General features: G+C 34.4%; 1 protein-coding gene across 6 annotated transcripts in view; it reads right to left on the bottom strand.

The window, feature by feature from the left end:
• Window positions 1-12,491, bottom strand: part of SMAP1 (small ArfGAP 1) — a 206,648-nt gene that overhangs the window by 146,030 nt on the left and 48,127 nt on the right. For 5 of the 6 annotated variants that reach the window (XR_013555666.2, XM_078447065.2, XM_078447064.2 and 2 more), the window contains exon 2: window positions 8,075-8,208. Coding sequence is in view for 4 of the 6 variants with exons in the window: in XM_078447065.2 (XP_078303191.1) it covers window positions 8,075-8,208 (134 nt within the window). In the remaining 2 variants the exon portion in view is untranslated. Of the gene's footprint in view, window positions 1-8,074; window positions 8,209-12,491 lie in introns of those variants that run through there. The other variant, XM_078447063.1, reaches the window with a different exon arrangement.

The raw sequence follows: 12,491 nt of genomic DNA, 5'->3' as shown, positions 1-12,491 counted from the left end.
TGAGCACTGGGTGTTGTATGGAAACCAATTTGACAATAAATTTCATATTAAAAAAAATAAATGATATTACAATGTAAAAAAAATAAAGATTAAAAAATAAAATATTAATTAATTAATTAAGACAAGCAGGTCAATACTATCACACATCTATTACTAAATTAAACTAAAAGCTACCAAGTTACCTGACAGCAGGTATTTCTAAGAATAACAAGGTTAAAATAGAAATCTATATCCATTTAGCTAGTGATTTTTTTTCCTTATGAAAGCATAAAGAACAAAACTGTTCAAAACACTTCTAGAACTTGTCTGACTTAATCTGAGAATCATTCCACCTTCTTATGATTTACCCCAGAGTGCAGGAATTTTTATCCTCGAAGGTAGAATTTGACTTTAAGGAAAAAGTTGAATCACATCTCTAACTGTAATATACCATTCTTATTCAAACGCAAATAATTAAAGTGTTATTTCAATTTCTGTGGTAACAAAGAGACTGAACATACAATCAAAGAATCTCAAGATCAAGAATGGAAGAGACTTCAGAGTCATCTAAATTATTTCTCATTTTCCCATTCAGTGCTTGAATCCCAGCTACAGATTTCCTAGTAGTTGCCCAGCCTCTGCACAAACCCTTCCAATAATGGCAAAATCATTACTTTTCAAGGCAATCAGTTTCAGTTTTGGATGGCCTGAAATACTAGAAAGTACTGCCTTTCAAGTACCTGCATATATTACCTTGGAACTTCCACACACTAGCTTAAGTTATACTCCCTACAGCTACTGTATGTGGAGAATTTAAAAGTATATAGGAACATGGGAAGAAAAGGACAGAGGTAATGAAAAAAAAAAAAAAAAAAAGAGACTGTATAAATAATATAGGACAAATTGAGAGCATATGCTTGATTTTTTTTTCATTTTCTCCATTTACCCCATTCAGTGCTAACTATAGCAAACATTATCTCACAGAATTATATCAAACCAAAGATTGTTCTCAGTGTGCCATTACAAAAATTAAGCACATACTGTGTTCCCAGTATTCTGGAGGCCATCACAAGGACTACAAATACACATACGATACAGTTTCTAACTACTGGAAGGTTACAATTAACCCAACAGACATGCACAAAGGTAAATAACAATATATGGTAGTAGATAATTAGGCACAAGTCATATTTAGTAGAAGCTTTATTACAGTAGGGATTTATTGGGTTTTAAAGAATGGAGATTTGGTTTGAAAAAAGGAATATGCAAAAAACATTTCCAACAACAGCAGAACCAAAACAAAAAACAAACATACACACCACAGAAGAATTCAACAGGAACAGCTGTCTCTACACAGCCAAAGAGATCTGCTGTCGAGCATCTGGAGTAAGGTCACAGACACACAATGAAGCCAGATGGCAGAAGTATATGATTACCAATTTAAGGAAAATAAAACTTTTATGATTCTCAGAGGAGAACCAATACAAATCTCTCAGAAGAGAAGTCAAATGACCAAAGCAATGTTCCAGAAAGATTATTCTGAATGTGGTAGGTAAAAGTGATGGGGAGGTGACAGTGAATAGGAAGATCAGGAATAAGCTAGAGCTGTGGACATTGCAGGAGAAATGAGAATGGAAAGCAACAGGAGCAACAAAAGAATTAAGAACTGATGGAATACAGAGGCACACAAAAGAGAGAAGAACCAAAGGACACCACAAGCTTTTAAGATTAACCAGAATAATGACATTAACTAAGAAACCAGTCTGAACAACCAGATTATTATTTAAATTTTAAATGTGTCAAGCTGCTGATTAGTAGGCATCTTCCAATCTTAACATTTATAAATGCTACCCATTAATAACTATGACTGTAGCCAAAATTTCCTACACTGAAACACTGAAACAATTTCATAAATCTTTTTTTCCTGTTTCCATATGAAACATATAGAGGTTTTATTGATACTGCTATAGAGCAACAGTTAATTTTGATATTCTGTTCTTTATTCTACTCAAACGCATAATGTTATCTGACAAAAAAAAAATGCCTGGTCATAACTATTCATTTCTCTTCATTTCTATCGTGGCATTAATAGCAAGCTTCCTTTGTTTCATAGCAAAGTATTTTTCATAAAGCAACAAAATTGTTAATTATGTCACAAGAATTACTTAATACACAAAGATGAACAGATATGTAAAGCCATGGTGAAATTCCAGTGCTATGGAATCAACTGAATTGGCCAACTCCAGCCTCATAGAACATACAATTAATACAATTAAAATGAATGCCTGGGAAAGTTACCAATCACTTCATATCAAAGATATCCAAGGCTTCTTAAGAATGATAAATCCATGAATACCAAAGGTCTCTAACAGGCAATATAAAAAATAACTGACATTCACTATAGAAGTCACTACTGGAAAGACAGGGGAGAACCATCTGCATAAAAAAATAACAGGTGAATCCGTGAGAGTAAATGGGTTATCCTATGGAGAAAGACTAAAGAACAATAGGGCTAAAGACAAAACTGTAGAAAATGTCCAAAAGGGGGAAAAAACCAGAAAAAGAAATAGTAAAAAAAAAAAAAGAGACTAAATAAACCAAATAAAAGATGTAGAATAGTAACTTCAACTTCTTTTACAAAGAAAAAGGTTCAAGAAGGCAGTGGGTAGTATCAAGTGAAGCAGGAAGACCAAGGAGTAGGGAGGAGAGTTGGATTTGGCCATTAGGGGTAAACTAGTATTCTCTAGGAGTACATACTTAGCAGAATGATGGGACTAGAAATGAGCTAAAAGAAGGAGAAGTAAGGTAAAGAAATGAAATAGTGGGTAAAGATCTTGCTTGAGAAATTCAACTGCTAAAGGAAGATTAGAGCTAGTCACTAGAATACAGTGCCTGGCACACTGTGAGTACTTAATAAATGTTCAGTGGCTGAACAAGCCAAGAGCTGTGTGTTGAGGGGAAGATGGTATTTTAGGAAGACTTTTTTATGGCAGAAGGGTGTAAGTAATACATTTCAAAGAAAAAGAAAGAATTTAAATATGCCTCCAAATAAGTATAATTCTTGGGTGGAAAAGCAGGAAGGAAAGCTGCAAATGAAAAATAAAGGCAGAGAAACTAGCAGCCAACCCCCGACTATTCTGTCCCTAAAACAAGAAAACAAAAAGCTGCAAGTCAAAGCAAAAACACTAGGGTTGGATGGAATGAGAGGAAAGAAAGCTTCTATTCTTTTGTTACAATCGGAAACAACGATGTGAAAACAGTTGGGTTTAAAGACCTTTCCTTCAGGGCCCGTGAGTGGCTTAATCAGTTAAGCCTTCCACTTCAGCCCAAGTCATGATCTCACTGTCCATGGGTTCGAGCCCGGGGTCAGGCTCTGTGCTGACAGCACGGAGCCTGGAGCCTGCTACAGATTCTGTGTTTCCCTCTCTCTCTGCCCTTCCACCCCTCACACTCTGCGATCGCTCGCGCTCGCTCTCTCTCTCTCTCTCTCTCTCTCAAAAATAAATAAATAAAACATTTAAAAAATAAAGACCTTTCCTTCCAGCCAAAATATAGTCAAAGCTAAAGTAAAAATGGTAAAGATATTAAGATAGGGTAAAAATGCCTACAAATGTCAAAGGCAAGTTCACTAAGGATAAATCATGTATCTATGGAGACTGGCAATTTCAAATGTGAAGTTCCCCATGATATACTTTATAAACGATAAATTTCAGTTGTGTAGCCTTGGTGTTCCCAAGAAAATACTAAGTACCATACCAATAAATGACACTAGTCAGTAGTAAACAACCTGAGAGAGAGTATCACTAAAAGATTTACAGATAAAGTATTAAAAGTGGTCCAAATGTTATCACGATAAATACCAAATATATGGAGTATACTTTGCAATAGGGACAAAATCTCACTAAGATGTTTCATTAGTACCATTTACAAGACTCTGCACAAAGTAAGCTAAGAAACAAGAGCACAAGCAATGTTCCTCTGTAATAAAAATAAGGTATTCTTCATTTTAACTCCTTCAATAAGGCACTGAAAAATGAATAATTAAAAAATTTAAATCATGTAGGAAAATGGTAATACTTGGGGTTAACAAACCAGTACATAATAAAAAGTAAAGGCTAAAGGGGTGTCTGGGTGGCTCAGTCGGTTGAGCATCCGACTTCGGCTCAGGTCATGATTTCGCAGTCTGTGAGTTCAAGCCCCGCGTCGGGCTCTGTGCGGACAGCTCAGAGCCTACAGCCTGCTTCGGATTCTGTGTCTCCCTCTCTCTCTGCCCCTCCCCTGCTCATGTTCTGTCTCTCTCTCTGTCAAAAATAAATAAACATTAAAAAAAAAATTTTTAAAAAAGGTATTTATAAAAGTACATAGTCCTTTCCAAAAATTTGAAAAGTGCCTGACAATAAACTCAAAATTAAAGACATTTAATCTGACCAAGAACCACATTTCAAAAAGGAATTTTGATTAAAATGTAAGGTGAGTAACTCTATTTCCATGCTAATAAAAATCAAAATAAGTTTTGGTAGATAAATTATTTTCTTTCAAAAATAAGCATATAGCTATTTTAACACAGCAATGATATATGATAGATGTCCTAAAACTTGGTTCACACACTCACAACATGTATATAAATAACTGACATAAATATGGCATACGTATAATATCAGTTGATAAGAAGCTCTGAAGCAAAACTTAGTACGTAGTTACATTTTACAGAGATACAAAAAAGAACATTTTTACTTATAGTCTGACTGGGCTCAGAGATTAAATCATGTTTCCACATTTACTATTAAAGATCTAAAAATATATATAACTACCCAAAACTAAGTACCATCTTTGAAAACTAGAAGCATAATTTTCATGAAAAGTTGGCGGGGCAGGGGGGTGATAAGGGAAGACACAGGGTAGATCTATATGCAGTAGAGTAATTCTCTCTACAAATAATAATCTCCCAAGTTTTGTTTCTTTTTTAAATCAAAGAAATTCTTATAAAATGTCATATGAATAAGGAACACTAAAACACACTGTGATCTTCACTCTTCCTTATCCAAAAGATAAAAATCTCAGCCTGTAGCAACCTAAAGGTACAGACGTCAATGTAGTAGTTGCCCCTAAACTGGCACAAGTAAATTCTCTAGGATAATGGAAATGCTCTGTATATCTTCATTGGGGTGTTGGTTACACAGTATAGACATTTGCCAAGACACATAAAACTCACTTTTATCTGTAAATTATTGTCTCTATAATTATACTTCAATTTTTTAAGTAAAAAAATAAAATGCAGAGGTATAAATAGAAGTGGATTAAATGGAACATACCTACCATTACAGGCAAAAGGATAAACTTAAATTTGAATAGGAGCAACCTCAACAGACAACCAATATGATCACCTAATCATCTCAAAATGCCTTAACATGCAATATTACTAAAAATGAATTAATTATACTTCACAAATATTCTCAAAAAAGTAATTTATACTCAATAATACCACACAACGAGTCAATTTATTTATTTACTCAGTAGTACATTTAACAACCAATTCATCACAGTGGATTTACTAAGAAGCTATGTTGCATGGATCAGAAAGATATTCAAGGCAGCAGTACTGAGGGTTTTACCTAATGAACAAATGAATAAATACTACTAATAACTGATAAGCTAACATCAAGTATTTAAAATGTATCAAGTGCTGTTCTAAATGCTTTCCTCATATTAACTTATTTGATCCTCACAACAACCTACAGAATTGGATACTCTCACTATTCCATTTCATAAATGAAGAAATTGAGGCACCCTGAAGTGAAGTATCCTGTCAAGCTCATCCAGGTCTAACTGTGGCAACCTAACTATCTAGAGACAACTTTCTAAATCACTTTGTTCTACTGCCTTTTTAGAATCAATTGCCTTAAAATTTTCTAGGTTAAGATAAAGGTTGTGCTCTGTAGAATGGAACCTTGGGGGATTTTTATAGAATAGCAGTCCCAGAATGATTTTTAAAGAAAGTACTTACAAGGCCCACCACAAGAATATTAGATGTCATGCTCATTTGTCTGTGTGATTAACCTTCTCTATACTTTTTTCTCCATACTTTTTTTTAAAACTAAAACTTCATCGTCTACTTATTTAATTTTTAATTGAGCACATCCTAACCTTATTTCTTATCACAGAAGATCTGATCTTTAAGAGGAGCAGTGTGGTATATGAAGTCATACAGAGCATTCTCTGGTGATACTCATTGAAAGTCTTGCATTCCAAAAGAATAATTCTTATTTCAAGAAACTGACAGTTGAAAACCATTCAAATTGTGTCCAAATACAATTTCAGAAATTGTGTATTACTTAATAATTGTTTTCAAAAGCCTTCCATTTTTAATAATTCACTATCTTGCTGTTGTTAACGGTAACTTATTCCACAGAAGATGAGCGAACTGTAGCCCTCTGACTGGGAAGTTCTGCTCTAAGCTACAGGAAAAGAACAGCTGTCTACCTCAAATAAACTGCCATTAAACCCCTTTTAACAGCTTACTTGAGACAAATATTATTTCTGGAGAACTGAATTGTCCATGGATTTCATGTTTTATCCTTAGTGTGAAATGAACCATTAAAAGGCAATATACCTTGGGTCTTGAATGTTTTGTACCTCCATAACCCAATACAAACACCAAGTTGTATTTTCAAGCTACACTTCACATTTTCTTGAAGACAACTTAAGAAAAAACATTTGAAATCTGTTACCACAGTTACTATAGAGATGCTATCAAGAACAGTGCCTTATATGCAATGTTCAAAAAGCTATGCTTCCTTGATAGAACAAATAATTTTTCTCCTCAAGGATCATGAAAATACATAGTGTCATATTTCCTTTATGCCCTAGCCAGCAAAAACCTCAAAACCTTAAGAGTGAACTAAATGAATTGTTTGACTTTACAGCCTAAAGATCTGTTATTTTTTCCAAATACTTCTAAGATTTAATTTCTTTTAAATATTTAAATCTTGGTTCTATCTAGAATATACTTTGGCATAAACAGGTCTTTAGTACAAAAGTTTTACTTTTTTTAACCAAATCTTTATTTTTTTATATGATCTACTCCCCTCAGGATTGTATTCTATTCTTTCACCCTTACTTCACCCTATCCGTGCCAATTTTTGTGTTCTTTTTGGTGTTTTCTGATTGGAGGCATGTAGGAGTATCACTGAAGTTCAACAATATATATTTGTATATTTGGCTAGTTCAAAAAGGGTATAAGAAAAAGTAGCATAAATTCACTGTGAATTACAAATTAAAACCAGTAGAAATAAACATTTTTATTTTAGCAGTTATCCTTAAGTATTAGAAAGATTTTGAGAATTTAAGACTGTCACACTATAAAAATGGCAAGCCCTTCAAATTACAGATTTATCTCTAACAATGCTAAACCACTCAAAACAATCCAAATCAGTCATTAGAACATTTGCTAACTGGACTATCTTCCAACTATTGGGCCCTGTTTGAAAATCAAGAACATTTCTGTACAGAAGGGAAATCTTTCAAGTCAGTTCTTAGGCAAGAGGTGGTTTATTCTTTATCTTTACCCAGGCTCCCTCTACTGACAGAATAACAAAACAGAGTATGGAATTATACCAGCTAATTTCATCAACACAAAGAAAAGGAATTCATTTTTTAAAGACTACAAAATCAACATTTTAGGTAAGAATAGACTAAAAACTGAGTTCACTACATACCCAAAAAGAAATAAACATTTGTGAGTGGACAATTCAAGTAACATCCAAATTGTATATGTGGCACATATCATTTTAATATACTACTTTTCAATGTTAACCCTTGGATATAAGAAGGATTAAAGATTTTAAATTCATTTTAAATATTTTTTTAAAAGAATTTTAATGCTTATTTATTTTTGAGAGAGAGAGACAGTGCAAGCAGAGGAGGGGCAGAGAGAGAGGGAGACACAGAATCTGAAGCAGGCTCCAGGCTCTGAGTTGTCAGCACAGAACCTGGAGATTGTGACCTGAGCCGAAGTCTGACACTTAACCAACTGAGTCACTCAGGCACCCCTCATTTTAAATATTTTAAAATAATCTTTCAGGAAGGAAATGTTTACCTGTATCTGTTCTGGTGTCCATTGGTCTAAGTTGACTGACTTGACCCTGGATATATGAACCCCAAGATTTCTATGGATTCCAGCACATCTGATGCAAATAAACACACCAATATTCCAGGAAGCCCATCGAGGACCTAATTAAGGAGAAAAAACAAAGATAAATATTAAAAACTAAAATAAATATTATGACAGCATTTAAGTGAGACACTGATTTTTATACAATTACAATGAAGCCTTACAAAATTCTACATGCTCAAAGTTTACAATGGTGCCGGCAGCAAGGTTATAAATCAACCTTCAAGAACTTTAATGAGTTTACTAATTTTGCTTTTCTAGAAACTTTCCCAAACCTAAGAATTTAAAACTAATTTATGTGAATAGTGTTTTCACTAGCATATTTAAACCAGGACCAGTAATGTCCCACAGTATAAAGTAAGTTCTTTATTAAGTGTGTAAAGTATTGCTCAGGTCATGATCTCACAGTTTGTGAGTTCAAGCCCACACTAGGCTCTCTGCTGTCAGCACAGAGCCTGCTTCAGATCCTTTGTCCCCCTCTCTCTCTGGCCCTCCCAGCTTGTTTTCACTCTCTCTCTGGCCCTCCCAGCTTGGTCTCACTCTCTCTCTCTCTCTCACAATAAATAAAAAAAAAAAAAAAAAAAAAAAAAAGACTGCCAACAAATATAAATTAAGGAGTTTTCAATGAAATGTAGAAATTAGTAAGAAATAGACAACCAACATAAAAGAAAAACATAAAAAAGATATGAATGGGTAATTCACATAAGAAGAAATGTATGGACAATAAACATAAAAATATGCATGATCTCACTAGCAATTAGGGAAAATGCCCTTTAAAACTACAACAACCCCCATTTTACATTCAACACATTGGGAAAACTTTTTAATCAACTGTTAGAAAGAATGAGGGACAATAACATCTGCCTCAAGAAGTCTATGAAATGGATAAATCCCAAATATAACCCTGATTTAAGAAAGGTTATATATGAACTAAGGTATGTTATGAAATATTAGTTCTTTGGATCATGGTTAAAAAATTCTGAAAAAAATTGTAGAGAAATTACATTAAGGATACAAGAATACAAAGCCTTCGCTATACTATTCTTTGTATCTTTGAAAGTATTTTCTCAATAATTTTAAATATACTTATGATTATTTGCATATATTGCTTATATAATTAAAGTAAAAATGGAAAAATAAAAGTAGTATCTGGCAATTATGTGTCAACTATTCAGAAACTTATACTTAATTGATTTTTATAAATCACTTGATTATGAAAAAACTATATACAGTAAGAGGTATCAATAAAAACCAAGCTTTTTAAAACATTAGACTTCTGTTTTAAGTGCATACTTTTTATCTAAAGGTGAGAGTTAAATCTACAAAATAACACCAAACTCAGTAATTACAATGCAGTAAAACTACCTACACACATTCCTCTCGAAAATTCCTTAGGAGGTAGTTTATGCATATACAATTTATGCCAAAATATCCTGCTTTTAAATTTCAGAAATGATACCTATAACCTGAGAAACATCTAGGATATGTTCTATTTAAATGTTTGATGGCTAACAGCATCAAAATGAATTAGAAACCAAAAGACCCGTATTCAACCTTCTCTGCCACCAGTGAACTGCATAAACTTTCCTGGACTAGTAACAAGGTTCTCAACAAGGTTCTCATATGTTAAGTATAGTCAACATTGGCTGCCTCATTCTTAGGTGAGTCTTGTATGGAAAATACTTTGAAAGTTTTAAAGCACTGCTGAAGTGCAAGTTATTGTCATACTAAGAAACTTTGAAAATCAAAATACAATACTTTCCTCCTCTAGAAAAAGACAACTCCCAAAACTGCAGTGAGTCCAGAGCTGATGGGTAAAGATTTTCAACACTCTCCAAGTGTGGCTTCCTTCATTTTTGTTCTTAAAATAGAATGATTCCCCTCAGAATATGTTAGACCCACAGCCAAATACAAATGGAGACTTTTCTCTATAGCACAATTTTTTTTTGATGCAGCAAATGTTATGACTGAATGAATTAGAAAGCATCAATTGCACAATGTGATAGTAACTGTCCATACAGGTAAAAAGTTGTAGCACCAAACAGAGTGGTGCATTCTACAATAACCAAAGATAACAAAGGGATCAAATGTATAAAAGCACTATACAAGAATCATGCTAGCAGTAATAGAAAAAAATGGCCATTTACTATTGAACAAAAAGCGAGATATAATTAAATGTTAACTGATGTTCAGGTTTTATACAGCTTCATACAACTATCAAAAACCATTTTATTGGGGCGCCTGGGTGGCGCAGTCGGTTAAGCGTCCGACTTCAGCCAGGTCACGATCTCGCGGTCCGTGAGTTCGAGCCCCGCGTCAGGCTCTGGGCTGATGGCTCGGAGCCTGGAGCCTGTTTCCGATTCTGTGTCTCCCTCTCTCTCTGCCCCTCCCCCGTTCATGCTCTGTCTCTCTCTGTCCCAAAAATAAATTAAAAAAAAAAAAAAAAAAAAAACCATTTTATTGATTCCTGCAAGGAAAAATCACTTATTGGAAATGTTAGCCCCAATCGTTTTTTACCAATTGAAATAATAATGCAATTTTGTCAATGCATCTTTCTTTGGAATACAGTTATCACATTTTAACTAATATAGTCAGGGACCTTCAAAAATAGACTTTTTAAAATTTTTTTAATGTTTATTAATTTTTGAGAGAGAGAGAGAGAGAGCGCGCAACAGTGGGTGGGGGAGGGGCAGAAAAAGAGAGAGACACAGAAACCAAAGCAGGCTCCAGGCTCTGAGCTATCAGCACAGAGCCCAACGTGGGATTCGAACTCTGAGCTGTGAGATCATGACTTGAGCTGAAGTCAGAAGCTTAACTGACTGAGCCACCCAGGGACTACCAAAAATAGACTTTTAAAAGCCTAACCAAAATTACAATTGGGTTATTCACTCTATAACACTGGACTTGTAAAATTTACCTAAAATTGGTAAAATAATAACTGTTCAACATGGCAGTCATTCAAGTACTGGTATGAAATCCTAATTTTCATTCACAAAACTATTCAATGAGTACTTACCAACTCTGCCAAGTAAATGCTATTGTAAGACCATAGACACAAAAGGTAAAAAGCTAAGTTCCCAGAGTGAGGAGGCCAAGCCAAGTATAAATAGGTATAACCACTTAAAAAACAATTTGGTGAAATCCAGTAAAAGTTCTAGATGAATAAACCCTTCTACAAGGCAATCTATTCACACATGCTTAGATACACATACACATAGGTTTACCAAGCTATATATGTAATATGGCATATTTAGTACACATACACACTCACATATAACATACCCTACAGCAGCTATTTTATATGGCAGGTCACAACTCATTAATCTCAATAAGTACTTATTTTTAGAAGAGAAGGAAGAAAGATTTAAGTTCATCACACAAAGGGTAAATATAGTTTTGTTCAACTTTTTTAAAAAATCGATTACATATATGTGTATACAGACACACGTACACACATAAATCAAGTCATGCTGTACAATGTTTCTCTGGGTCATGGCTGAATATGTCTGAAAAACACACAAAGAAACTAATACATGTATATTTAAGAAGCTTGTACCAAAAAATTTACAGCAGCATGGTTCCTAAATAACTGGAAATAACTTATATGTTCACTAGTATGATTATCTCACCATACAATATGAAAATGAATAACCTGCATGTATCAACATGGATAAATCTTAATTATAACATGGAGTATCAATTTTAGCATAAGGCAATATACATAAGGGGCAATGTCTCCAACTAAGGAGACAAAGTCTGCTGGAAGGCATGCAGGTCTCACATAGGTGACAAAGCCTGATCTAAAAATTTAAAGGCTGCCTAGTAGGCAGTAGGCACAGAATATACCAAGACACATTCTTGGCAAAGGTTAACAAAGGTGAGGTATGGTAGAAGACTTTGGTATGATTGGAGGCTAGAGTATTAAAAGTATTTGGGGACAGCTTCAGGAGATGATAGCAGGAGGCCTTATATGGCAGGCTCAATGGTTTACCCTGACTCTGAAGAAGGCTTCTAATAGCACTTTCAAGTTCACCATAGCACTCCCACTCACATACTATCATACATGCCCTGTCTGGCCTTCATGCTTTCGCATTTGTTGCTGCTTCTGCCCAAATGTTTCTTCCTTGGGTCTTCACATGTCTGGCCCACTTTGTTGTACAGGCCTCAATTCACACGCTACCTGCTCACAGAGGACTCTCATGACTGTTCTAGCTAGAGTTGCCTCCCCATTCTCCATCACTTACAATACTTCCAGCTATTTGTTCTGAAGTTTACACAAAAATCTAAGATAAACAAATAGAGAAATAAAAATAGGTAATTACCTGGAAGGTTTAATTATTGT

This window comes from Panthera onca, chromosome B2, assembly GCF_046562875.1.
Source record: "Panthera onca isolate mPanOnc1 chromosome B2, mPanOnc1 haplotype 2, whole genome shotgun sequence".
In the NCBI taxonomy this organism is placed as follows: domain Eukaryota; kingdom Metazoa; phylum Chordata; class Mammalia; order Carnivora; family Felidae; genus Panthera; species Panthera onca.
This window is presented reverse-complemented; position numbering and strand designations above follow the sequence as displayed.